The 27,395-nt window shown below is 40.5% G+C and overlaps 1 protein-coding gene across 12 annotated transcripts in view; it reads left to right on the forward strand.

The window, feature by feature from the left end:
* The window catches only part of LRCH3 (leucine rich repeats and calponin homology domain containing 3), a 105,120-nt gene that overhangs the window by 64,788 nt on the left and 12,937 nt on the right, over positions 1-27,395 (forward strand). For 5 of the 12 annotated variants that reach the window (XM_039461853.2, XM_039461857.2, XM_039461858.2 and 2 more), the window contains exons 11-19: positions 4,989-5,040; positions 6,119-6,271; positions 7,205-7,255; positions 8,694-8,747; positions 13,038-13,109; positions 17,864-17,912; positions 18,574-18,681; positions 21,690-21,808; positions 22,746-22,883. In XM_039461853.2, the coding sequence (XP_039317787.1) occupies positions 4,989-5,040; positions 6,119-6,271; positions 7,205-7,255; positions 8,694-8,747; positions 13,038-13,109; positions 17,864-17,912; positions 18,574-18,681; positions 21,690-21,808; positions 22,746-22,883 (796 nt within the window). The remainder of the gene's footprint in view (positions 1-4,988; positions 5,041-6,118; positions 6,272-7,204; positions 7,256-8,693; positions 8,748-13,037; positions 13,110-17,863; positions 17,913-18,573; positions 18,682-21,689; positions 21,809-22,745; positions 22,884-27,395) is intronic. The other 7 variants (XM_039461856.2, XM_039461860.2, XM_074406128.1 and 4 more) reach the window with 5 other exon arrangements.

A 27,395-nucleotide genomic window follows, 5' to 3' on the forward strand; every position in this document is an offset into this window, starting at 1 on the left:
TTTTTAGTAGAGATAAAATCTCACTATTTCCCTGGCTGGTCTCAGACTCCTGAACTAAAGTACTAACCCTCCCACTTTGGCTTCCCAAAGTGCTGGGATTACAGGTATGAACCACTGCACCCAGCCATGATTACTGTTTAATTGGGGGTTCCATAGTACCAGACCTTAGTACAGTCTTTGGATAAGAACTGCATCCTTGATCCCAGTAACCAGTTATGCTTTGAGATCAATATAGCCTTCATGTTTTTAATTAACAGGTATTTGTTAAATACTATGTGCCAAGTTCTTTTCCAGATGTTGCAATATAGCTATGAACTGTAGTCAGAATTCTTGCCCTCCTGGAGCTTACATTTCAAGTGTAATGTTGAATTAGAACCTAGCAAGACAAAATCACTTGAGAATGACTGACAGCTCTCAGACTAGGTAGACTTGTCTCTAACCTGAATAACATAAACAAAAAGAATCTATCGGCCAGGTGCAGTGGCTCACACCTGTAATCCCAGCACTTTGGGAGGCCGAGGCGGGTAGATCACGAGGTCAAGAGATTGAGACCATCCCTGGTCAACATGGTGAAACCCTGTCTCTACTAAAAATACGAAAATGAGCTGGGCATGGTGGCGCATGCCTGTAGTTCCAGCTACTCGGGAGGCTGAGGCAGGAGAATTGCTTGAACCCAGGAGACGGAGGTTGCGGTGAGCCGAGATCGCGCCATTGCACTCCAGCCTGGGTAACAAGAGCGAAACTCCGTCTCAAAAAAAAAAAAAAGAAAACAAAAAAGAATCTATCACAACAGTCTGTCAGTTACAAGAACTTAAAAAAACTGATGAACGTAAGGAACCCCCTGCTAGTGAGCTGAAAAAGAAAGCTTACTTAGCTGTTTTCTCCCAAATCTCTCCCCCTGCCCTCATCCACCTTACATGCTTCTTCCCACCTACCACTCCCCTACCCCCATCCACAGAGTGTACTCTACTAGAAGATAATAAACATAGGGAGATATAATAAACAAAAAGTGTGAATGTTTTATAGCATTTGCCAAGATAGATTATGTAAATTTGAAATTGAAACTAGCAAAAGTTATGTTTTAAAAAAATTATTATAATAATTTTTTATGGGCTGGGTGTGGTGGCTCACGTTTGTAATCCCAGCACTTTGGGAGGCCGAGGTGGGCAGATCACCTGAGGTCTGGAATTTCAGACCAACCTGGCCAACATGGTGGCTAACCCCGTCTCTACTAAAACTACAAAAATTAGCCAGGTGTGGTAGCTCACACCTGTAGTCCTAGCTACCCAGGAGGCTGAGGCAAGAGAATCGCTTGAACCCAGGAGGTGGAAGTTGCAGTGAGTTGAGATTGCACCACTGCATTCCAGTCTGGGTGACAGAGCAAGAATTTGTCTTTAAAAAAAAAAAAAAATTATGGGGCCTAGTTGTAATCTGAATAGCACTTTAGTTCAGGAGAGATGATAATATCAGACTAGGTTCTGTAAAGCTTGTTAATTTCCATAAGAAGCAGTACAGAATTGACATTTAGATAAAACCTAGAAGTTTTAAAATTTCATGTTATATAGATAAAGCCAGAAAAGCTACTCACATTAATTATGTGATTTTATAAACAGAGAAAAACAGAGAAGGCAGTTCAGAGTCTGCCTTATACTGGCTGGGTGCAGTGGCTCATGCCTGTAATCTCAGCATTTTGAGAGGCCAAGGTGGGTGGATCACCCAAGGTCAGGAGTTCAAGACCAGCCTGGCCAACATAGTGAAAACCCATCTCTACTAAAAATACGAAACATTAGTTGGGCGTGCTGGTGTGCACCTGTAATCCCAGCTACTTCGGAGACTGAGGCAGGGGAATCGCTTGAACCTGGGAGGCTGAGGCAGGAGAATTGCTTGAACCTGGGAGGCAGAGGCTGCAGTAAGCCAAGATCACGCCACTGCCCTCCAGCCTGGGCAACAGAGTGAGACTCTGTCTCAAAAAAAAAAAAAAAAGAAAAAAGAAAAAGTCTGCCTTATAAAGGTCTGATTTACTTAGCCCAAGTAAGTTCAAGATTTAAAGGAAATACATAAGTGTCACTTGTATTTTTGTTTTTCATGTCTGAATATTCCACACTTTTTCAGGGGAGTGTGCTGCTGTCATTCATTCAAGCAGGATTAAGCACTGTAGTGGTTCTGTCCCTGTTCGTAATCCCTGATATTTTAGAGTTACTTTTTAGTGGATGTAGACAAATACATGTCACAACTATGTTTCAGGTACTGCTAGGTGCTGTGAAGAAAAATAAATCAGGATAAAAGAGATGGTAGGGTGAGAGAAGAGTGAAAGTAATGTTATATGCAGTGATAACACTTCAACAGAAACCTGAAAGAGCAAACATGGTAGTCTAGGAGAGAAACATTCTAGGTAGAGGTTCTGAGGTACCTACACACTTTTAGTATATTCAAGAGACACCCAGGAGTCTGAGTAAAGCAGGACAAATATGGGATATGACATGGGAGTTAGCTGTGATTATGTTCTATTTCAGGTTCCTACAAGACATCCAAGTGGAAGTATCAAGTAAGCAGTTAGATGTACAAGTTTGGAGTAAAGTGGCAAGACTTAGGGCTTGAACAACCAGAAAAAGAAACTGAGTAGGGTTGGTCATGGGGATAGGAGAAAGCAGGTAGTGTCCCAGAGGCTAAATGAGAACAGTGTTTTTGTTTTTGTGTTTTTGAGACAGTGTCTCACTCTGTCACCCAGCGTGGAGTGCAGTGGCGTCATCATAACCCATAAGCAGCCTCAATCTGGATTCAGGTGATCATCCCACCTTGGCATTCCAAAATGCTGGCATTAAAAACATGAGCCATTGTGCCTAGCCTTGAAAACAGTGTTTGAAGAAGTATAGAGAGGAATGAACATCATCATTTACTGCTGATAGGTTTTTGTTGTTGTTGTTGTTGTTTTGGTAGATGGAGTCTCATTCTGTCGCTGGGCTTGGATGCAGCGGCAAGATCTTGACTCACTGCAACCTCCGCCTACCAGGTTCAAGCAGTTCCCCTGCCTTAGCCTCCAAGTATCTGGGACTACAGAAATGTGCCACCACGCCAGGCTAATTTTTTTGTTTTTTTGTTTTTTGAAAGAGAGAGTTTCACCATGTTGACTAGGATGGTCTCAATCTCCGGACCTTGTGATCTACCTGTCACTACTGAAAATACAAAAACTAGCCAGGCATGGTGGCACATGTCTGTAATCCTAGCTATTCAGGAGGCTGAGGTGGAAGAATCTCTTGAACCTGGGAGGCGGAGATTTCGGTGAGCCGAGATTGTGCCACTGCACTACAGCCTGGGTGACAGGGTGACACTCAGTCTCAAAAAAAAAAAAAGATTGAAAAGCATTGTTAAAGTATAGTGTTAAAGTTAGGGCACATAAACACACTTGAGATGGTTTATTTGGTCCTTTCTGTGTTTTGATTCAGTTTATCTACAGGTGGTCACTAAAAGCTATAGGAAATTTTAACAGTGAAGTTAGTAATCTCAGGAGAAAGTTGCAGTTAATTCCTGTTACTCTAAATATGTAATCAGGGCAGGGTGCAGTGGCCCACACTTGTAATCCCAGTACTCTGGGAGGCCGAGGTGGGTGGATTACTGGAGCACAGGAGTTTGAGAGCAACCTGGGCAACATAGCAAAACCCCATCTTAAAAATAAGCCTGAGTTGGTTGATACATGCCAGTATGCCAGTTACTTGAAAGTCTGAGTTGGGATTACCACCTGAGGCCAGGAGGTCAAGTCTGCAGTGATCCATGATCACGCCATTGCACTCCAGCTTGGGCAACAGAATGAGGCTGGGTGCTGTGGCTCACATACCTGTAATCCAAGTACTTTGGGAGGCTGAGTTGGGAGGATGCTTGACACCAGGAGTTTGAGACCAGCCTGGGCAGCATACTAAGACCCCCATCTCTACAAAAAAATACTTTGGTTTTTTTTTTGGGACAGTGTCTCGCTCTGTTGCCAGGCGCCAGGCTGGAGTGCAGTGGCGCGATCTCGGCTCACTGCAACCTCCGCCTCCCGGGTTCAAGCTATTTCCTGCCTCAGCCTCCCAAGTCATTGGGACCACAGGCGCACACCACCATGCACAGCTTACAAAACAATTAAAAAAAAAAATAGCTGGGTGTGATGGCTTGAGTCTGGGAAGTCAAGACTGCAGTGATAATCCATGATCATGAGATTTTGTTTTTGTTCTCCTAATATCACACGGATTTCGGTGCATTTAGATCAGCCTGATAGGTTAATCATCACAGTCAGAGGCCAGGTCCTAAATGTCAGAAAGCCACTACTCTTGTGAGTTTTAGTTTCAGACACAACCATGAGTTACAGAGACTTGAAAAACTGTTTTAGGAAAAAGATAAATAGTAAACTATAAGAATTAACATTGATAATAGTGAGAAGGAAGTAGTATTTTTTTAAGCATTAAAAAAGAGTTTCTTATTTTTTTAAAAAATAAAAAAACCAGAATCGTTATTTCATTTTAAAATTGCTTCATCAATGGAAAATAAGAGCTTTACAAGTACAGTTACCAGGTTCTGTGGTATTCTAGATTTCTATTGATAAAATGACTTCATGTGTAAAAATATCTCAGTTTACATGTATCTTGGTTTAATTGTGGTGGTAAAGAAGATAATAGTTGTGTGTGTTATAAAGAAATGATACTCTTTGAAAAGTCATACCAACTGTAGTGTTGGTTGGTATTGGCTGACATAGACAGTTGTTAGCTAGGTATAGATTAATCAGTGATACCACATGAAACATGAGTTGGAGACATCAGATGTTCCTATGGTTTAACTTAATGACTTGGGCTTAGGTTTACAAAACGCAGCTACAGTACTCCCTCAGTGCAAACTAGGCAGTTTGCTACTTACAAATAGAAAGCTGCATTTATAAGAAAAATTTCATTGGTTTTTTGTATGTCTGTTTGTCTTTTTATCAAAGAGTTTTTTCCTTTCTTTTTTCTTTTTTGGGTCAGGGTTCCAGTTGAGTCATCTTCTCTCTTGTCACTATCACCAAGTCACAGTCAGGTAATTTTTAGTAGTTGTGTTATTTGTTTTTGTTTTTAAACTAAGGTGATATTTTTTTCTAATACGTAAATTGTCATTAATTGCCAGGTATATTTAAACTTTACTACTTATCTCCTCAATCAATTAATATAACATATGTACATGATAACTTGCTAACTGTTTTCAGCCACTAGACAGAAAACCTTTACCTTCATGATGGCTTTGTAGTATTAGGTTGATGCAAAAGTATTGCAGGTTCTGCCGTCACTTTCAATGCAGAAACCGCAGTTACTTTTGCACCAACATAATAATATGTAAGAACAATGCGGCCGGGCGAGGTGGCTCAAGCCTGTAATCCCAGCACTTTGGGAGGCTGAGACGGGTGGTCAGGAGATCGAGACCATCCTGGACAACATGAGGAAACCCACAACTCCACTAAAAATACAAAATATTAACCGGGTGTGGTGGCACGCACCTGTAGTCCCAGCTACTCAGGAGGCTGAAACAGGAGAATTACTTGAACCTGGGAGGCAGAGGCTGCAGTGAGCCGAGATCACGCCACAGCACTCCAGCCTGGGCAACAGAGCAAGACTCTGTCTCAAAAGAAAAAAAAAAAGAGAGATATACAAAGATGGGAAAAGATTAGCAATAAACATTTAAAGAAATGCTAGGACTGGGCACAGTGGCTCACGCCTGTAATCCCAGCACGAGGATTTGGGAAGCCGAGGCAGGCAGATCACCTGAGGTTGTGCGTTTGAGACCAGCCTGACCAACATGGAGAAACCCTCATCTCTGCTAAAAAGTACAAAATTAGCCCGGCATGGTGGCACATGCCTGTAATCCCAGCTACTTGGGAGGCCGAGGCAGGAGAATTACTTGAACCTGGAAGGCGGAGGTTGCGGTGAGCCAAGATCGCGCCATTGCTCTCCCACCTGAGCAACAAAAGTGAAACTCCGTCTCAAAAAAAAAAAAGAAAAGAAATGCTAGGTGATTTCAAAGTAAAAGTTGCATGGGTGAACAGTAGTTTAAATGGATAGGAAATACTGATAAGGTGATTCTTATTTTTGCTTTAATATGCACACTAATGCTTTGGTTCCAGCTGTCACATACAGACTTGGAGCTTCATCGGAGAAGAGGGGAACAGTTAGTGGAGCGCACTCGGAGAGAGGCACAGCTTGCTGCGCTGCAGTATGAGGAGGAGAAAATAAGGACCAAGCAGATCCAGAGAGATGCTGTCCTGGACTTTGTCAAAGTGAGTCCTTTTAAAGATACTGTGAAAGTTACTTAGAGGTTAAGTGCTTATTTGTTTGGTGAAACCTGTTGGTTTTTGTTGTCAATTAAAATGTCAACCTTTTTTCTCTCTAAAAGGAATCTTGACTAAATAAAGTGACTGTCTCTTTTACTTGTGTCTATCTGTATGAGGACAATAGAAGTGATTATCTTTTTTTTTTTTTTTAATTTTTTTTTTTTTCAAAGATAGGGTTTCACCATGATGGCCAGGGTGTTCTTGAACTCCTGACCTCAGGTGATCCACCCACCTCAGCCTCCCAAAGTGCTAGGATTACAGTCATGAGCCACTGCGCCCGGCAAAGTGATTATCTTTTTAAGAGGTTGCAGTGAGCTGAGATCGCACCACTGCACTCCTGCCTGGTCAACAGAGCGAGAATCCGTCTCAAAAAAATAAAACTGAAATACTTTATACACAGATACACAGTATGAACACGTTGTAAAGCAGGGACTATACACCCGTGCTATAATATTATTATTAGACATAACAATTGGAGAAAATAGCCAGTTAGTATGGGACATTTTGAGTTTGTCTTTGAATATGTCAAATATGGGGTGGAGTGGGGTTTCCAAGTAGAGAGTTTCCATAGGCCGTTGAAAATACAAACCTGAGATTTGCTTATAGATAAAGTTACTAGCATTAGAGTGAAAACTGAAGCCATTAGAGGGAAAGAATCAGTTCATTGAGAGAATATAGTGAGAGATACGTGTTTATGTAGGTATATATGTAGTTTTTAAAATTTCTAACCTAACATGTTCTAACTAGTAATCTAGAAAAATTCTGTGTAGAAGAGATAAAGAAATTAATGTGAGTGATTATTTTAGTAAATGTAATTTGTTATTTTCGTGTACCAGACTAAATCAACTTCCCTTTTTGGGGGGTTTTGGGGTTATATAGCAAAAAGCATCACAAAATCCACAAAGACAGCAACCCCTCTTAGATAATGAGGTAAGTTGATGTAATCACCTTTTCTTTGGAATTGATTATTTTTGCAATGAAAATGAAATGTTTACATGTGATTATCATGTTTTCAATGATCAGAATATTGCCATTTTTCCTTTTCCCTCACAAAATTCTAACGAGGGAGAAGGTACAAGCCAAGGAATTTATTAGAATCTATAGATTGAGGCTTTTTTCAGCTATACATATCCGCCTAGAGATTGTATTTCCCTCCCTGACCCCCACCAGAGGCATCATCATCCCCCTCTCCTCCATATTTGAAGCATGGTGTGTAGAATCCTGGCGCAGATAAATGGAGTGTATATTAAACAAGAAAAAGACTCTTAGATACTATTTCAGCTTCAAAGTTACCAATTATACATTCATTTTATAATATCAAATAGTACATTTTCATTACAGATTAACATAAAATTAATTAACCTTTTAAAGATATACGTATCTATTTTGATCTGTTAAAATGAAGCTTACTAAATGTTTTTATAGCAGTTGGCTTTCTCATTAACCATTTTCCCTTTATCTTTACCTTCCAGTTTTTCCAGTTTATGATCATTACCTCCTTGAAAAATTCATAAAAGCATTATTTCATGTGAATTTTGATTTTTCTATAAAATAAGATATTTGAAAACCTAACACATGGGGCTTTACAAGCAACAGTTTTCAGTGCAGTGTTTTTAAAGCACAAGTGTTTCTCATATGGGCAGTGTATTGTTTGAAATGTTTTCACTTGTCCATTATAAAGGGTTTTTAATAATTGTGTCAGACATATAACTTTTTTTTATATATATAAGAACACTATGTATTTTTATAACACCTGAAAGATTGACTCAGGCATCTTCACTTGTCTTTTCTTTACCTGGTAGTAATTCTAACAAATTTTTGACAATCAAAGTTTGATAAATTTAATGTATTTTTTCTTTTTTACTCTAGTATTTTCAAAACAAATTTGATGCTTGTTTTCAAATAATTCATTCTCAAGAAAACTAAAGCTCCACAGGAAAATAAAATATGTAGTTCTAAAAATCGTAACTGTACTTTTCATTTTGTTTGAGAAAGAAAATGAAAAGGTACTTAGACTAGGAATCATGACTCTTGGGCTTCTTGTTTGTCACTGGCTTACTAAATGACTACAAATTCTTTATGTTATTGTTACATCTCTCTCCAGCTTTCTGTTCCCTCCTTGCTTTGGAAGGTTTTAGGCAATAAGATCATATTTGAAGTTGTTTAAACTCTGGGAGAACATCAGTACTCAGAACCAACTTATTGACTATTAAAATGCATGAATTCCAGATGATTGTGAATGTGGTCCTCTATGTCAGCATCTTCAAAAGTATGTCTTAATATGTCTCTTTCTTTGTGTATTTGTGAATATGTCACACGTGTGCATAGTTTGTTTTTGACATTGCTTCATTTTTCTCCATCTCTCCAGTGCTCCTTCCCATCCAGAAGGTCTCAGCACACTGATGATAGTGCCTTGTTAGTGGTAAGAGTTTTGCACAAAATGGAGTTTTACATTTCTGTGTTTGGAGATTAAAGAATAGCTATTACTATTATATTCAGAAACTATCTAAATACCATAAAACATGATGAGCATCATTACTAAATGCTTTATAAATAACTAAACCATTTTTCTACGTTACCATTTGTGGTTTACCCAGTGTTCCGATTCTGCAGCTCTTATCTTTGTCATTGCCTCCAAAAGTAAAGCATTCTCATTGCAAACCATATTGGCCTTGTGTGTGTGCTGGGCACCCGGACATATCATAATACTCATTTTTTAAATATTTATAATTCCAGGAGCACTTTATTAATCATTAATTTGGCTCATGGGCCACCTGTATGTTAAGTGGAGTCCACTCCCCCATGACACTAATTGCGCAATTGTCTATTTGGCATCCTGTTTTATTATTCATTTTAAGCTACTGAATATCCTTAACTTTGGTTTTAAATACTTATATCTTAATATTATTCCTTCATGTTCATTTTGTAAACTCAAGGAAACATTAACTGCTTACCATTTTTAACACTGGTTTACTTTTATTTCTTGTTCATCAGCTGAAAATGAGTGTTTAAGATGGAAGATTTATTTAAAGTCTTACTTTTATTAGCCTGTGAAAGAATTCTAAACATTTATAGAATTTCTTTCCCCATCATGTTTTATGCTATTTTTTTATAGTAGTGTGATTGAGAATTCTAGTGTCTATAGCAGTTCTGTCTCATGTGCTAGTAACTGCTGCCACTGTGCATACTATTGCATGAACTGCATGCTTCAGCATGAGATTCCTATTATATAAACTTCCATGTTCTGTTAAAATTTCTGTGTACTCTGCAATCTTCATTTCCTTTGAGATGGATAAAGCGCCTTTTAACTTGGCAGTCTTACAGATGATTGCAGTCATCAGACTCTAGAATTTTAATGGAAGTGAATTGGCATAAGAAGTAAATAATTAATGTAGAGAAATATTGAGAGCCTCTGATGATCCAGACAAGTAGCCAAATTATCTCATTTACTCTTCCTAGTAACTTTGAGTTAAGGTTAAACTTACCACCTTTTTACAAGTGATTGCTGAGAATGTGACTTGTCCAAGGTCACATAGCTAGTAAGTGCGAGGCTGAGACTCCGTATCTATCTGGCTGACGTGAGAACTTGCATTAAACACCATGCTGTACTGCTTCCCATGCTGTAATTGAAACAGTTTAGGAAACTGAAGATTTAATAACACATATAGTAAGTGATATAAGTCTGAGTGCCAAGACTTTTTTGTCAAGGAAACAGTGGAATTTAGAAAAACAAGAACAGCAAAATCCCCTTAGTGTGAAATATGAAATTCCCTTCAGCCATTTGTCAGAACACATTCACTTATGTTTTAGTTATCAGTATTCATATCTGATCCTCCAAATTAGAGGGTATTTAAAAGCAAGGAATTTCTTCTAAGTCCAATGACCTTTTTTTAGAGTCTTGCTCTTTCGTCCAGAATGGAGTGCAGTGGCACAATCTTGGCTCACTGCAACCTCCACCTCCTGGGTTCAAGCGATTCTCCTGCCTCAAGCTTCCAAGAAGTTGGGATTACAGGCACATGCCACCATGCCCAGCTAATTTTTCTATTTTTGGTAGAGACAGGGTTTCGCCATGTTGGTCAGGTTGGTCTTGAACTCCTGACCTCAGGTGATCCCCCCACCTCAGCCTCCCAAAGTGCTGGGATTACAGGCGTGAGCCACTACACCCGGCCCCCATATCTCACATTTCTTGGTATGACAAATAAGTGTGTAACTGACACTGCAAAAAGAGTCATATTTAAAATAAAACCTCATATTATCAAAACTATGCTTCAGAGGGCTTCATATTGCTCTTAGAGTAATCAAAACATGGCCTAGAAGTTCCTTCTTGCTCTGTCTACTGTCACCCTCTCCATGCCTCAGAAGGCTTTACGTGGCTCTTAGAGTGAAATAAAAACTGCCTAGAGGTTATTCTTGCTCTGTCTACTGTCTCCCTCTCCAGTTTCATCTCTGGGCTTATGCTATACCAGCATTTTTTTCAACTCTTCAGATATAATAAGCCCTTTCCCACCTCAGACCTTTGCAAATGCTATTCCTTTTACATAGAATGCCTTTCCTTCACTGCATATACCCATTGATTAATTCCTATTCATCTATCAGGTATTTGTTTAAATGTCACATCTTTAACATGGCTTCTCTGCAGCCCGCTACCCTTAAATCAGCCCACAGTTTATTGACAGTTAAATAATTTGACAGGAGTTCCAGTACATTTGATGAAAAGGAGGCCCAGGAAGTAGAGTTTATTACTGTTCTCACAGTAATTTTTTTTTATCATAGTATGTTTATTGTTTTTTATTTTTATTTTATTTATTTATTTATTTTTGGACAGGGTCTCCATCTGTTGTCCAGGCTAGAGTGCAGTGGCACGAACATGGCTCCTTGAAGCCTCAACCTCCTGGGCTCAAGTGATCCTTTTGCATCAGCCTCCCGAGTAGCTGAGACTACAGATGCATGCACCACAGGTGGCTAATTTTTAAAAAAATCTTTTGTAGAGACAGGGTCTCACTGTGTTGCCCAGGCTGGTCTCTTACTACTGGGCTTAAGTAGTCCTCCTGTCCCAGCCTCCCAAAATGCTGGCATGAGCCACCGTGCCCAACTTGTTTATTCTTTTATAGTCTCTTTTCTATTAGGCTACTAGACTGTAAGCTTCATGAGCACATGGATATTCTATTTTGTATTAATATGCCTTAATATACTCCATCCCTACCACAGTTCCTGGAATATATTAGATGCTCAGTAAATATTTCCTGAATGGACACATAAGTTCTGTGCATCTACTGATTATTAAATAGTTTCATGATGAAAAGGTCTGATGATATGGTAAGGTAAATGTTTAATTTGATTTAAAGACCTTGAAACATAGGATTTGAAATAAAAATTTGTAACAGCTAATATCCGTTACACGGACATTCTCTTCAGGCTATTCCTCAAGCTCTTGTTGCTTTCATCTGTATCAGGTCTCATTTTAAAAGAATATGAAGTTCATTTTAACTCCTCTTCCTCCACTTCTATTTTTCCTTTTTATATTTAAGATTGGCAGTAGTTCCAGTGCCTTTGATTAAAAAGAAGGCCTGGGAAATCTAAACTGCTGGAGCATACACAGTATATTACCATTGTCACAGTTTTGTTTTTTGGTATGTTTTTATTATTTACTGCCTTAAGATAGATTTTGTGATACACGTAATACATTGTGTGTTACATGCTTCTTTTGTCAAAGAAAAATATGTTAATACTCATTAAAACCACAGTTTTATTTATTTTGTTGACCATATATACATACCTTTTGTTAAATACCCATTTGTTTTCTTGTTCATTTATCTCATGGTTTAGAAATTTGTGGTCCTTGTTTAAATTTATTTTTAATTTAACTTATAAAGACTTCACTATTTTTAAGCTCTTGGCATTTTCTTGTTTTAATAGGTAAAACTTTATCCAGTGCCCTTTTCGAAAGTACTGTCTTCTCTGATTTCCAATTCCCATGTGGCAAATGAGAAAAATTCTCAAGTTTTGAACATCTCTTACCTGTAATCAAAATTCTATATAATACATACTTTAAATTTTTTTCTTTTTAACTGACAATAATTATATGTATACAATAGACTCTAACATTTAGTATCTGTAATTATATCTCTAATATATCTAACCAGTTGTATGTTGGTTGGTAAAAAATGAAGGATTTGAAGAAAAGGGAAATTCCACCTTACCCTCTTATAGATCATTAGGAGTTTCATGGAGGCAGAAATGAAATACTGGTTCATCATTGAGGTTGATGCAGAATCCTCATGTCCTGTATTCTCATATTAAATTATAATATATCTATTTTTGATTAATGCTGAAAAAGTATTGTTTTTATTCAGGCCAGTTCTGTGTTGTTAAAATCCCCCATCATAGGAACAGGACTCGTTAGTTTCAAGGCTACTATGCTAAAAATGTTGATGTTCTGTTTTATTTATGCATCAAATCAATATCTTGCCTCTCATTTTTTGATTAATGCAGCATGAGGTATTGAAACTACTCTGAATTATACAAGTGGAAAAACAGTGTCGATGGGTTTCTGTCCCCCAAATACTCTCTGCCCTGTCAGTAGCTTAGTAAACCGCTTGAAAGATTGTCAGTGACCTTTTCCTTTTCTAACTTCACTAGTCAAATCTGCCTGCCTGACATTTTGCTAATGTAAATGCTGCCTTCTGTTTCTTCTCTCTCATTTGAAATGTAGTCGCTGTCAGGGCTGAATCAAGTGGGCTGTGCTGCTGCGCTGCCTCATTCTTCTGCCTTCACACCTCTTAAGGTATCTCTTGTTACTGTAATTCACCAGGAAATTTGGGGAGGGGGCATATATAAGGTGTTGAATTTTCAGTGAATTGATCTAACAGTCAGAAATACAGGATCGCATATATATACCTGTTATGAAACTGAGTTTAACATTGATTTCCCTTGAAATTTTTTTGAAAGTTTTATGATGCTAGAGATTGTCATAGAGCTCACATAATTCTTTGTATTCAGATTGTTTGGTGTGTTATTCTGGTTTTTTTATCAAAGTTTTTTTTCTTGTCATGAATTATTATTTCACTTTGGTTAGTATATAATACCAAATTAACTCTGTTGTCTAATGTGCATACAAAATAATTTGAGTCCAAAGAAACTGTCACTGCGAAAGCCCTCTACAGTAGGGGTCAGCCAACTATGGACCCTAGGCCACTTGGTTTTATAAATAAATCTTTATCTTTATATCCAGTCCCTTTTGTTTATATATTACCTATGGTTGCTTGCACAGTAAACACCTGAGTTGGAATAATTGTGACCAAGACCATATACCTACAAGACTAAAATATGTATGGTCTGGCCCTATAAGAAAAAAATTTATATCAACAGTAATGTCATAAGAGATGATACACATCACCTTCTGGAAAAATTTAAAGTCTAAAAATTAAGAACCTGTAGTATTTTATTTTTTGAAGGCCTCTAGGAATGGTAATTCCGTATTTGTTATCACTGGATATGTACAAAATGATTAACAGTTCTCACTCTCAAGAAAACCTTTGTCTGACTTACAATTGTCCTGCTGTGGTTTACACTTCTTTAATTTCCAGAGTGGAGATTTTCTAGTTATTCAGCATTTTTTAATGTAAGAATCCTTTAAAAAAAAAAAAATGATTTCCTTTTTTTTAATGTAAGAATTTAAAAACAGTTACGATGCCATCCTTAGTTTTTTCCTAAATAAACTGAGATCCTTTTACATACCTTTCCTAGCCTGTTAATCTTTCTTTTTTTTTTGAGACGGAGTTTCGCTCTTGTTACCCAGGCTGGAGTGCAATGGCGTGATCTCGGCTCACCGCAACCTCCGCCTCCTGGGTTCAGGCAATTCTCCTGCCTCAGCCTCCCGAGTAGCTGGGATTACAGGCACACGCCACCATGCCCAGCTAATGTTTTGTATTTTTAGTAGAGACGGGGTTTCACCATGTTGACCAGGATGGTCTTGATCTCTTGACCTCGTGATCCACCCGCCTCGGCCTCCCAAAAGTGCTGGGATTACAGGCTTGAGCCACCACGATCGGCCTAGCCTGTTAATCTTTAATGAATTTTCACAAGTTCTCTGCCCTCCGTTCTGGCTTCATGTTCCACAGCTAGAAATAGATCCCTCATTAGAGCTTGCCCATTTAGGGTGGTTTTAGAAATTTTGGTCTTTTTGCTAAGTATCCACTGTAATTCCCAAATGTTTTAGTTATACTTTTTTTTTTTTTTTTTGAGACGGAGTTTCACTCTTGTTACCCAGGCTGGAGTGCAATGGCGCGATCTCGGCTCACCGCAACCTCCGCCTCCTGGGCTCAGGCAATTCTCCTGCCTCAGCCTCCTAAGTAGCTGGGATTACAGGCACGCGCCACCACGCCCAGCTAGTTTTTTGTATTTTTAGTAGAGACGGGGTTTCACCATGTTGACCAGGATGGTCTCGATCTCTCGACCTTGTGATCCACCCGCCTTGGCCTCCCAAAGTGCTGGGATTACAGGCTTGAGCCACCGCGCCCAGCCTAGTTATACTTCTTTTATGTTTTGAGACAAAGTCTTGCTCTATCTCCCAGGCTGGAGTACAGTATCAGCTCACTGCAACCTCTGCCTCCCAGGCTCAAGCAATCCTCCCACCCTAGTCTCCTGAGTAGTTGAGGCTACAAATGTGTACTACCACACCTGGCTAATTTTTTAAGTTTTTGTAGAGACAGGGTTCCACTGCATTGCCCAGGCTAGTCTCAAATTCCTGAGTTCAAGCGGTCATCCCGCCTCAGCCTCCCAAAGTGCTGGGTGTCAGCCGCTCCGCCCAACCCAGTCATACTTCTAAATGACAGTTACGTTCCACATGTTGTATCCTGTATTTTTCCTGAATATTTAATTTTGCTGTTTGAACATTTTTACTTCTCTAATATACCACAATACTTTCAAATTGTTGCATTGAGCCAGGCACACTGGCTCACACCTGTAATCCCAGTGTTGGGAGCCCGAGGAGGGATTGCAGTTGATGTCAGGAATTCAAGGCTGCAATGAGCTGTGATCACACACCACTGCTCCCCAGCAAGACTGTGACTAAAAACATAAAAACCGAATTCTTGTATCATGCCCTTGTATTTTTTTATTTTTATTTTTATGAATATATAGTAGGTGTGTATATTTATGAGGTACTTTGATACAGGTGTATAATGCATAATAATTATCTCAGGTAAATGGACTATTCATCACCTTAAGCATTTATCCTTAGTGTTACAAACAATCCAGTTATACTCCTTTAGTTATTTTTAAATTTACAAATAAATTATTATTTACCCTAATGACCCTTTTGTACTACCAAATACTGGATCCTTTTAGTTTTTTGTACCCATTAAGCCCACTTCCTCCTGTCACTCTCCTACTACCCTTCCCAGTCTCTGGTAACCCTCAGTTCAGTCTGCATCATGTTTGTTTAATGCTGACCCCAACTTTTTTCTTTTTTTGTGACAGAGTCTCACTCTTTCGCCCAGGCTAGAAAAGGAAAAAAACCAAAGATATATTTTTAATTTTTTTAGTATCTCTGTTATTTTCACAGCAATTATACATTACATTTATGAGTTATTTTACCTTATGCTTAGCCAGGCTTAAGGGTTGAGATTATGCCAGTTTATTAGGTTCTTTTTTTTCATTGCCTAAACTCTCTAGTGAGAGATTTTTTATTTTTATTTTTTTTGCTCTCCAGTTTTCCAAGAGTTACCAAATATGGTTAATAGCCCCAGAGTGATTTAAGCTAATTATTTTAGTATCCTAGAATGTAAGATTTATAGCTTCAATAAAAATACATTTTAAAAACCATCATATTTATAAGTCTCCTCTATTCTGGCTTTGTTTTTTCATCATACCTAGTTGGGAATTATCTGTTGTTTCTTCTGTTTGTTTTTTGTTTTTTTGAGATGGAGTCTTGCTCTGTTGCCCAGGCTGGAGTGCAGCAGTGCAATCTCAGCTCGCTGCAGCTTCCAGCCCCTGGGTTCAAGCAATTCTCCTGCCTCAGCCTCCTGAGTAGCTGGGACTACAGGCATACCCCACCACATCCAGCTAACTTTTGTATTTTTAGTAGAGATGGGGTTTTGCCATGTTGGTCAGGCTGGTTTCAAACCCCTGACCTCAGGCCATCCACTTACCTCGGCCTCCCGAAGTGCTGGGATTATAGGTGTGAGCCACTGCACCTGGCCTATTGCTGTTTGAAACCAAAGAGAGAACATTCGTTCCCCATCAGTGGTGTTTGTTTAAGCTCTTCTTTCTCATCTCATAAAGTTGCCTGTTCATTTTCTCCTTTTATTCTTTAATACGCTTACATTTCTAGTCTATGTCCTGTTCATAAGTGTTTTTTAAATTTTGAACTTATTTCTTCCTCCGTGTCCAGAATAATCTAATAATTCAGTCTGGTCTTGAACTCCTGACTTTGTGAGCCACCTCGTCCGGCCAGCGTGGCTTTTAAAAATACAGAATTCATTTCATCAAACCCTCATTTTTTTTTTCTTTCTTTCTTTTTTTTTTTTTTAAAGAGAGCGTCAGGCCAGGCACAGTGGCTCACATCTGTAATCCAGTGGTTTGGGAGGCTGAGATGGGTGGATGACTTGAACTCAGGAGGTTGAGACCAACCTGGCTAACATGGCAAGACCCTGTCTCTACAAAAAATACGAAAATTAACTGGGCATGGTGGTGTGCGCTTTATAGTTCCAGCTACTTGGGAGGCTGAGGTAGGAGGATCACCTGAACCCGGGAGACCATGCCATTGCACTGTAGCCTGGATGACAGAGTGAGACCCTATCTCAAAAACAAAACAAAAAGATAGAGACAGTATCTCGCTTTGTCACCCAGGCTGAAGTGCAGTGCACAGTCATAGCTCATTACAGCCTTCAATTCCTGGGCTTCAGTGATCCTGCCTCAGACTCTACAGGAGCACACCACTACACCTAAGTAATTTTTTTTTTTTTTTTTTTTTTTTTTAAGACGGAGTTTCGCTCCTGTTACCCAGGCTGGAGTGCAGTGGCGCGATCTCGGCTCACCGCAACCTCCGCCTCCTGGGTTCAGGCAATTCTCCCGCCTCAGCCTCCTGAGTAGTTGGGATTACAGGCACGTGCCACCATGCCCAGCTAATTTTTTGTATTTTTAGTAGAGACGGGGTTTCACCATGTTGACCAGGATGGTCTCGATCTCTTGACCTCGTGATCCACCCGCCTCAGCCTCCCAAAGTGCTGGGATTACAGGCTTGAGCCACCGCGCCCGGCTTAAGTAATTTTTAAAATATTTTTGTAGAGACAGGGTCTTACTGTGCTGCCTAGGCTGGTCTCACCTCCTGCTGTCAGGCGATCCTCCCACCTCAGCCTTCCAAAGCACTGGGATTACAGGCATGAGCCACCACACCTGGCCCAAATTCTCATCTCTAGACTTAATTGTGAAGGAGAGCTGCCTGTTTTTTGTCTTTTATAATTCCAAAAGTACCATAAATGTAGAAAGTATTTCTTCTTGAATAATAATTATTGATGTATCTCTGTTTCCTCACAGGTTGATGACAGACCTAATGCTCTATTAAGTTCATCTACAACAGAAACAGGTAATGGACACAAAGGTGCAATTAGCCACATCAAGAGTATAGTTCTTTTTTTTTTTTTTTTTTTTAATTAAAAAAATTTAAATAGAGACAAGTACTTTCTATATTGACCAGGCTGGTCTCAAACTCCTGGGCTCAAGGAATCCTTCTGCCTTGGCCTTCCAAAGTGTTTCGACTACAGGTGTAAGCCACACCATGCAGCCAAGATTATAAATTTTTACCAAGATTTTCCTAAATTACTTCTTAGTGAGCTGTGGCTGCTTTTTCTGAGATGGAAATCAAATAAAGAATTGGAAACCACTGGGTTTTCCCCCCATTTTTAAATTAAATTGGTTGCTCAGCTAGTGAGCCATTTGATATGAGTAAGTAAACAACAGCTAGCAGGGCCCTAGGTTTGCAGGAGACTGTTCAATATGTTAACTTTCATTCTGCCTTTATGGACACACCACAAATAACATGACAACGTAAAATACACACAAGCAGTCCCTCTGCTTTCAGGATTACTTTTTTCTACCAGACGTTTCATTATTAAATAGAATTATTATTTTACATCATTGCCATGTTTGATTTTTTTATTTGCTGTTTAACTTTTATAACATGTATGTCTGCTATTATATTTTCTTTTCATCTCCTCTAATCTCATTTCACTTTCATGCTGATTTAGTTCATCATTCCCCTGCGTATTCTTTTCCTGCTGCTATCCAGAGAAATCAGTCTCAGCGCCCTGAAAGCTTCCTTTTCCGAGCCGGTGTCCGGGCAGAAACAAACAAAGGTAGGTGGCAGTGATTTTAAAAGCTAGGGGCAAGGGGAGGTTTACACAGTGACACTAGCTATTAGATGTATGCTGTTAAACTTCTACACCAAGCTATCACCTTGGCAAAAGCCTTACGCATGTGTGTGATCTCATTGATGTTAAATCAGGAAAATCTTACTTGAATTTGTTTGAATGAGAATGTTTCTTAGGCCACCTAAAAGCAGGTTATAGAGTGTTTTAACAAATAAAATGCTCTTTCAAGGGTTTAGGCAATGTTCTTTGTCTTGGTAATGAGCTCAATTTCAGATTTTTCTATTGATAAAAGCTTTTTTCTTAAAACAATAAATCGATAATTTTTAAACTACTTAAAGTCTCATGTTCTATTAGTTAATAATGACAAATTTCTGTTTGGTCCCCAAAAGAGAAGTTACCTGGGAGAGGAAACAACCATTTCAAGTCAAAAATGACTACTTTTGGCATGGTGGTACGTGCCTATTATCCCAGCTAGTTGGGAGGCTGAGGGGGAGGATTGCTTGAGTCCAAGAGTTCAAGGTTACAGTGAGTTATAATTAAAAGCACCCCTGTTCTCTAGCTTGGCCAAAAGAGCAAGACTTGTCTCTTTAAAAAACAAAAATAAGGCTGGGCATAGTCGCTCACACCTGCAATCCCAGCACTTTGGGAGGCCGAGGCAGGCAGATCACTTGAGGTAGGAGTTCAGCCTGGCCAACGTGATGAAACCCATCTCTACTAAAAATACAAAAATTGGCTGGGCACGGTGGCTCACTCCTGTAATCCCGGCACTTTGGGAGGCCAAGGTGGGCGGATCACATGAAGTCAGGAGTTTGAGACCAGCCTGTCCAACATGGTGAAACCCCGTCTCTACTGAAAACAAAGAAAAATCAGCTGGGTATTTTTTTATGGTGCCTGTAACTCCAGCTACTCAGGAGGCTGAGACAGGAGAATCACTTTAACCTGGGAGGCAAAGGTTGCAGTGAGCCAGGTTTGCGCCACTGCATTTCAGCCTGGGCGACAGAGTGAGACCATGTCTCCAAGAAAACAAAAATTGTCCAGGCATGGTGGTGTGCGCCTGTAGTCCCAGCTACTTAGGAAGCTGAGGCAGAGTCACTTGAACCCAGGAGGTAGAAGTTGTAGTGAGATGAGATTGCGCCACTGCACTCCACCCTGGATGAGAGTGTGAAACTGTATCTCAAAAAAAAAAATTTAAAAATAGGCCAGGCGTGATGGCTCATGCCTGTAATACTGGTACTTTGGGAGGCCGAGCTAGGTGGGATCACTTGAGCTCCGGAATTGAGACCAGCCTGTGCAACATGGCAAAAATCCCAACTCTTAAGAAAAGACAAAAAATTAGCTAGGCATAGTGGCACAGGCCTGTAGTCACAGCTGCTTGCTGGGGCTTGAGGCAGTAGGATGGCTTGAGCCCAGGAGGTTGAGGCTGCGGTGAGTCAAGATTTTGCATGACTGCACTCCAGGTTGGGTGACAAAGTGAGACCCTTTTTCAAGAAACAAACAAACAAAAAACACAGCCTGTCTTTAATGTTATCAACAGATCCATCCAAAGTAAGACTTAAAAGTCAACCTGAAGGTGCACTGCTGGTAAGAATGTAAGAAAGCGGGGAAGACTGCATTATCAGTCAGCCTCCATACCCACGGATTCCATATTTAGGGATTCAGCCAGCCATGGTCAGAAAATTCTTCAGAAAAGATACAACAATAATAAATAATGCCACAATAAAGAAATAATACAAATTATAAAATACAGTATAATGACAATTTATATAGCATTTACATCGTATTAAGTATTATGAGTAACAGAGAGATGATTTAAAGTATAGTATTAAGGAGGATATACATAGGTCGTATGCAAATACTACATTTTAAATAGGGGACGTGAACATCCACGAAGTTTGGTATGGGAAGGAGTGGTTTCTGGAACCAATTTCCCATGGATATGGAGGGATGACTCTGTAACCCATGACCACAGTTTCACTTTTGAGAAATATGTACACATGTATACCAAAAATATGTACAAAAATACTCATGGCAGCATTATTCATAATAGCCTGAAACAGTGAAACAGTGTCCATCAACAGAATGGGTAAATGAATTGTGTATTTGTACAGTGGAATACCACATAAGCAGTGAACAAAGTCCTGTATACAACAACATGAATCAATCTCATAAACATATCATTGAAACAAAAGAATACATGCAACACAGCTTAATTTATACAAAGTTCAAAAATGAACAAAACCAGTCAGCAGTGTTAGAAGTCAGGATACTGGTTTTGAGCAGTACTTACGGGCAAGGAGCATGGAAGGGGCTCCTGGAATTGGTAAGTTTGCATTATAAACCTTGCTGTCTTCACTTGCCGAGGATATTTTATTGAGCACTATGCATACGATTTGTGTATTTTGCTGTATGTGTTAATTTTCAATAAAAAGATTTTTAAGTGGATGTAATCAAACAAAAGTAGTTGTGTCAACTGGGTAACAAGCATTATGTAGTTTTTTCCTTTTCCTTTTTTTTTTTTTTGAGAGAGAGTCTTGCTCTGTCACCAGGTGCCAGGCTGGAGTGCAATGGCACGATCTTGGCTCACTGCAACTTCCGCCTCCTAGGTTTAAGGAATTCTCCTGTCTTGCCTCCTGAGTAGCTGGGACTACAGGTACACGCCACCACGCCTGGCTAATTTTTGTATTTTTAGTAGAGACAGGGTTTCACCATGTTGGCTAGGATGGTCTTGATTTCTTTGACTTCGTGATCTGCCTGCCTCAGCCTCCCAAAGTGCTGGGATTACAGGCGTGAGCCACCACGCCCGGCCTGTAGTTTTTTAATACTATTCTCTGTTGTGTATATTTGAAAATCTCCATAATAAAAACCCTTTAAAAAGTCAATCCAGAAAGTAGAAAGCACTATACTGTATTTGCAAGAAAACTGATCAGGGAGAGCTGGATATTTTCCTAGCACTGGCAGTTGCCTTTCTGTCTTACATATTAATATTTTTATAGGTCATGCTTCACCCCTTCCTCCATCTGCTGTACCTGCCACTGAGTCTATAGATTCCATAACAAGACAGAATTCAAGACAGAGAGAAGAAGAGCTGGAATTAATAGATCAGTTGCGTAAAGTATGTACATTACCTTTGATTTACACTTTTTCAGTGTTATTGCTATAGAAGATAATCCTGCAATCACTTCTTCATTTGACATGTAATCTTAATTTATTTCTTTTTTTTAGACGGAGTCTCACTCTGTCACCCAGGCTGGAGTTCAGTGGCATGATCCTGGCTCACTGCAGCCTATGCCTCCTGGGTTCAAGCAATTCTTCTGCCTCAGCCTCCCAAGTAGCTGGGATTACAGGTGCTCATTACTATACCCAGCTGATTTTGTGTTTTCAGTAGAAAAGGGGTTTCACCATGTTGGCCGGGCTGGTCTTGAACTCCTGACCTCAGGTGATCCACTGGCCTCAACCTCCCAAAGTGCTGGGATTACAGTGTGAGCCTCCATGCCTAGCTGTAATTTTTAGTGGAATCAACAAGTACCCATTGTGTGCTGTGTTTTGTGATGAATGTAGAACATTTTACTATTAAGGAAATTATTTTCAGCTGTTTACTTAGAAAGTGAGGCGGTTTATTCTATAAAGCTCAATTCCTAGCCTTATTCATTTAAATTTTTTTTTCTGCTTCATATTATAAAGAGATATTGTAAGAGTAATAATTTACATGTGTGTACACACACATATATATAAATATCATACTTATACATACATAGTGAGTGATTTGCTCTTTATTTTGGAATTGAAAGAGAATCTAGGTTTTTTTTTTTTTTAATCAGAAAGTTGTAAATGAATTTTTGTTGTACTTTGTACCACTATGGCCTGGCTGCCGTACATATATATAAGATTTCCTTGAGTTAGACTTAGGATAGAGGAATAAAATGGATAATGTGGTACTTACTTGCTTTTTATCTTGTTTTTTAAATTAAATAGATTTCATTATAACTCCCTTACGTCCTATGTGTCAGTCATTCTTCAGTTGATATATTTACATGTTTTTGTTCTTTTAGCATATTGAGTACCGGTTGAAAGTATCCCTGCCTTGCGATCTCGGAGCAGCTCTAACTGACGGCGTTGTTCTTTGCCACTTGGCAAATCATGTTCGACCTCGATCCGTCCCAAGCATTCATGTTCCTTCACCAGCTGTAGTAAGTTTATAATGCTAAAAAGCCTTGGCTATTCATCAGACGTGTGTTAAGCACATTGGGCAGACATTTGTTAAGCATTGTGCTAGATATTAAGGATAAAGTTGTCAAGAGTCCAGTCTCTACCTTCCTGGTCTCACTTCTACTAGAGCAGAAATAGACACGTATGCAGTAACTTACTGTAGTGTGATGAACGTAAGAAAGGCATGTACAACGTGTGCTACAGGAATACAAAAAGGAACCACTTAACTCTGCCTAGAGAGTTCCGGGAAGACTTCCCGGAGCAGGTAAAATTCGAACTTATTCTTGAGGTATAAGGAGGAATTTTCCAGCAGTACAGAGAGGGAAGAAGGCATTCTGGGCATAGGATTTCTAGATTCAAAAGCTAAGGAAAGTTATGTTACTTAAGGAGTTGGTAGATTGTTCAGAATGGATCATGCACAGGGTTGTGGATGTAAATGGGAAGTGGGGGTAAAGCTGGGGCCGTGGTACAAAGGCCTTATGAACCATGTCAGGAAAGTTTACCCTCGTATAGACAATGAGGAAACAGTGACTTAAAGAGGGAATCCCATGATCATAATTGCAGTTTAGAATGAGGAATCTAGTCTGGGCACGGTGACTCATGCTTATAATCTTAGCACTTTGGGAGGCCGAGGCAGTCAGATCGCTTGAGCCCAGGAGTTTGAGACCAGCCAGGACACATGGCAAAACCCCGTCTCCGCCAAAAATACAAAAATTAGATGGGCATAGTGGCAGGTACCTATAGTCCCAGCTACTCAAGAGGCTGAGGTGGGAATATCACTTGAGTCCAGGAGTTCAAGGCTGTAGGAGCTATGATTGCACCAGTACACTCCAGCCTAGGTGATAGAGCAAGACCCTATCTCAAAGCCAAAAAAAAGGAATGATGAATCTAGGTGCTAAGTGAAAAATGGATAAATTTAAGGTAGTACACTAGAAAGATGCCCAAGCCAGGCTCAGTGCTCAGGCCTGTAGTCCCAGCTACTTGGGAGTCTGAGGCATGAGGATCCTATGCGCCCAGGAGTTTGAGACTAGCCTGGGTGATACAGTAAGATCCTGTTTCTTTTTTTTTTTTTTTTTTTGAGATGGAGTTTCACTCTTGTTACCCAGGCTGGAGTGCAATGGCGGCTCACCGCAACCTCCGCCTTCTGGGTTCCAGCAATTCTCCTGCCTCAGCCTCCTGAGTAGATGGGATTACAGGCACGTGCCACCATGCCCAGCTAATTTTTTGTATTTTTTTTTCTTTCTTTCTTTTTTTTTTTTTTGAGACGGAGTTTCGCTCTTGTTACCCAGGCTGGCGTGCAATGGCGTGATCTTGGCTCACTGCAACCTCCGCCTCCTGGGTTCAGGCAATTCTCCTGCCTCAGCCTCCTGAGTAGCTGGGATTACAGGCACGCACCACCATGCCCAGCTAATTTTTTGTATTTTTTTTTGATAGAGATGGGGTTTCACCATGTTGACCAGGATGGTCTCGATCTCTTGACCTCGTGATCCACCCACCTCGGCCTCCCAAAGTGCTGGGATTACAGGTGTGAGCCACCGCGCCCGGCCAATTTTTTGTATTTTTTTTAGTAGAGATGGGGTTTCACCCTGTTGACCAGGATGGTCTTGATCTCTTGACCTCGTGATCCACCCACCTTGGCCTCCCAAAGTGCTGGGATTACAGGCTTGAGCCACCGCACCCGGCCGATCCTCTTTCTTAAAAGAAAAAAGAAAGGTCAGGCACAGTGGCTCACATCTTTAATCTCAGTGCTTTGGGAGGCCAAGGCTGGTGGATCACCTGAGGTCAGGAGTTCGACTTCGACAACATGGTGAAACCCTGTCTCTACTAAAAATGCAGAATTAGCTGGGGTTGGTGGCATGCACCTGTAGTCTCAGCTACTTAGGAGGCTGAGCCAGGAGAATCGCTTGAACCCAGGAGGTGGAGGCTGCAGTGAGCCAAGATTGCACCGCTGCACTGCACTGCAGCCTGGGCAAGACAGAGCAAAACTTGTCTCAAGAAAAAGAAAAAAGAAAGATGCCCAATTAAAAGGGTATTGTATTAGTCCAGGCTAGAAAGCTAACAAGCCTGGTCTAATAGGGCAATGAGAGAGAAGATGATTCAGAGGTAAAATTGACATGATCTAGTGACCAACCGTAGGTGGAAGATGAGGGAGAAAATGCATTCAAGGTAACTGGCAGATTTTCTTTGTCTGGGTCTGGACATCAGTATCAGGATGGCAATCTGCAAAAGAACAGGTTTTGGGATGACACAACCATCCTCTTTTTTTCTTCTCTCTCTTTTTTTTTTTTTTTTTTTGGAGACGGAGTCTTGCTCTGTCACCAGGCTGGAGTGCAGTGGTGCAATGTTGGTTCACTGCAATCTCCGCCTCCCAGGTTGAAGCGATTCTTCTGCCTCAGCTTCCTGAGTAGCTGGGACCACAGGTACACTCCACCATGCCTGGCTAATTTTGTATTTTTGGTAGAGGCAGGGTTTCACCGTGTTGGCCAGGATGGTCTCAATCTCTTGACCTTGTGATCTGCCCGCCTTGGCCTCCCAAAGTGCTGGGATTACAGGTGTGAGCCACCACCTTGAGCCTTTCTTCACATTTTTATTATGAAAAAATTTCAACCTTTAGAATAGTTGAAAGAATCATACGGTGAACACTGTTAAAATCTATATACCTAGATCTGACAGTTCTTGCATTTTGCTGTACTTACTTTATGTATCTATATTTGTATATGTATTTTAACTACACTATCCAGAGCTTACAGACGTCATATTCTTTTCCCCCAAGGTATTTCAGGGAACTGTCCTAGGCCACCTTGCTCTTCCTGCTAGCCTATAGCCATTGACTGAGAAGCATGGGGTTTGTCGTCCTCCCTCAAGGAGGGAGTGTCTTGCAGTTCACTTGTGAGCTCCCTGTGGGATTAAGCTGAAGCCAAGGAGAGAGGCGGGAGGATCGCTTGCAGCCAGGCGTTTAAGACCAGCCTGGGAAATATAGTGAGAGCCCATCTCTACAAAAAACTTTAAAAATTAGCTGTGCACCTACTACTTAGGAAACTGTGGTGGGAGGATCACTTGGGCCAGGAGTTTGGTGCTGCAGTGAGCCACAATCATGCCACTGCAGAACAACCTGGTAACAGAGTGAGACCGCAACCCTAAAAAAGAAAGACAGACTGAAAGGAAATGAACCAAGGGTTGTAGTTATATTTAAATAATGAACTCTGGGCAATTAATTTTTTGGCTGTTCCTCCAAGTTTTCTTTAGTGCGGGGTCCTCAACCCCTAGGCCACAAATGGGTGCCAGTCTGTGGCCTGTTAGGAACTGGGCCGCACAGCAGGAGGTGAGCAAAGCTTCGTCTGTATTTACAGCTGCTCCCCATCACTCACATCACTACCTGAGCTCTGCCTCCTGTCAGATGAGCAGCAGCATTAGATTGTTATAGGAGCATGAACCCTGTTGTCAACTGTGCATGCAAGGAGGGATCTAGGTCACGTGCTCCTTAGAGAATCTAATGCCTGATGATCTGTCACTGTCTCCCATCACCTGCAGATGGAACTGTCTAGTTGCAGGTAAAGAAGCTCAGGGCGGCCGGGTGCGGCGGCTCAAGCCTGTAATCCCAGCACTTTGGGAGGCTGAGGCGGGTGGATCACGAGGTCAAGAGATCGAGACCATCCTGGTCAACATGGTGAAACCCTGTCTCTACTAAAAAAAAAAAAAAAAATCCAAAAAAATTAGCTGGGCATGGTGGCGTGTGCCTGTAATCCCAGCTACTCAGGAGGCTGAGGCAGGAGAATTGCCTGAACCCAGGAGGCGGAGGTTGCGGTGAGCCGAGATTGCGCCATTGCACTCCAGCCTGGGTAACTCCGTCTCAAAAAAAAAAAAAGAAGCTCGGGGCTCCCATCGATTCTGCATTATGGTAGATTTCGTTATGTATGATTATTTCATTACACATTACAATGTAATAATAATAGAAGCCAGGCATGGGCGCATGCCTGTAATCCCAGTAGCACTTTGGGAGGCTGAGGCGGGCGGATCACGAGGTCAGGAGTTCAAAACCAGCCTGTCCAACATGGTGAAACCCTGTTTCTACTAAAAATACAAAAATTAACTGGGTATGCTGGCGTGTGCCTGTAGTCCCAGCTACTCAGGAGGCCGAGGCAGAAGAATCCCTTGAACCCAAGAGGCGGAGGTTGCAGTGAGCCAAGATCGCATCACTGCACTCCAAATGAAGTGCACAATGAATGCAGTGTGCTTGAATCATCCTGAAACCATTTCCCTAACCCCACCCTTGGTCCATGGAAAAATTGTCTTCCATGAAACCAGTCTCTGGTGCCAAAAAGGTTGAGGGCTGCTGCTTTAGTGTTTTATTGTTTTAAAACGGGAAAAAATTGTTTTTCAACTGTTCTTTCGAAATGTTTCTACTTTGTACTTGCCTTACAAAATCAAAGCCATTGTCTCAAGTTGGGGGTGACAAACTACTGCCCACAGGCCAGAACTTATTATTGTAAAAA

Source organism: Saimiri boliviensis, chromosome 9 (genome assembly GCF_048565385.1).
Source record: "Saimiri boliviensis isolate mSaiBol1 chromosome 9, mSaiBol1.pri, whole genome shotgun sequence".
In the NCBI taxonomy this organism is placed as follows: domain Eukaryota; kingdom Metazoa; phylum Chordata; class Mammalia; order Primates; family Cebidae; genus Saimiri; species Saimiri boliviensis.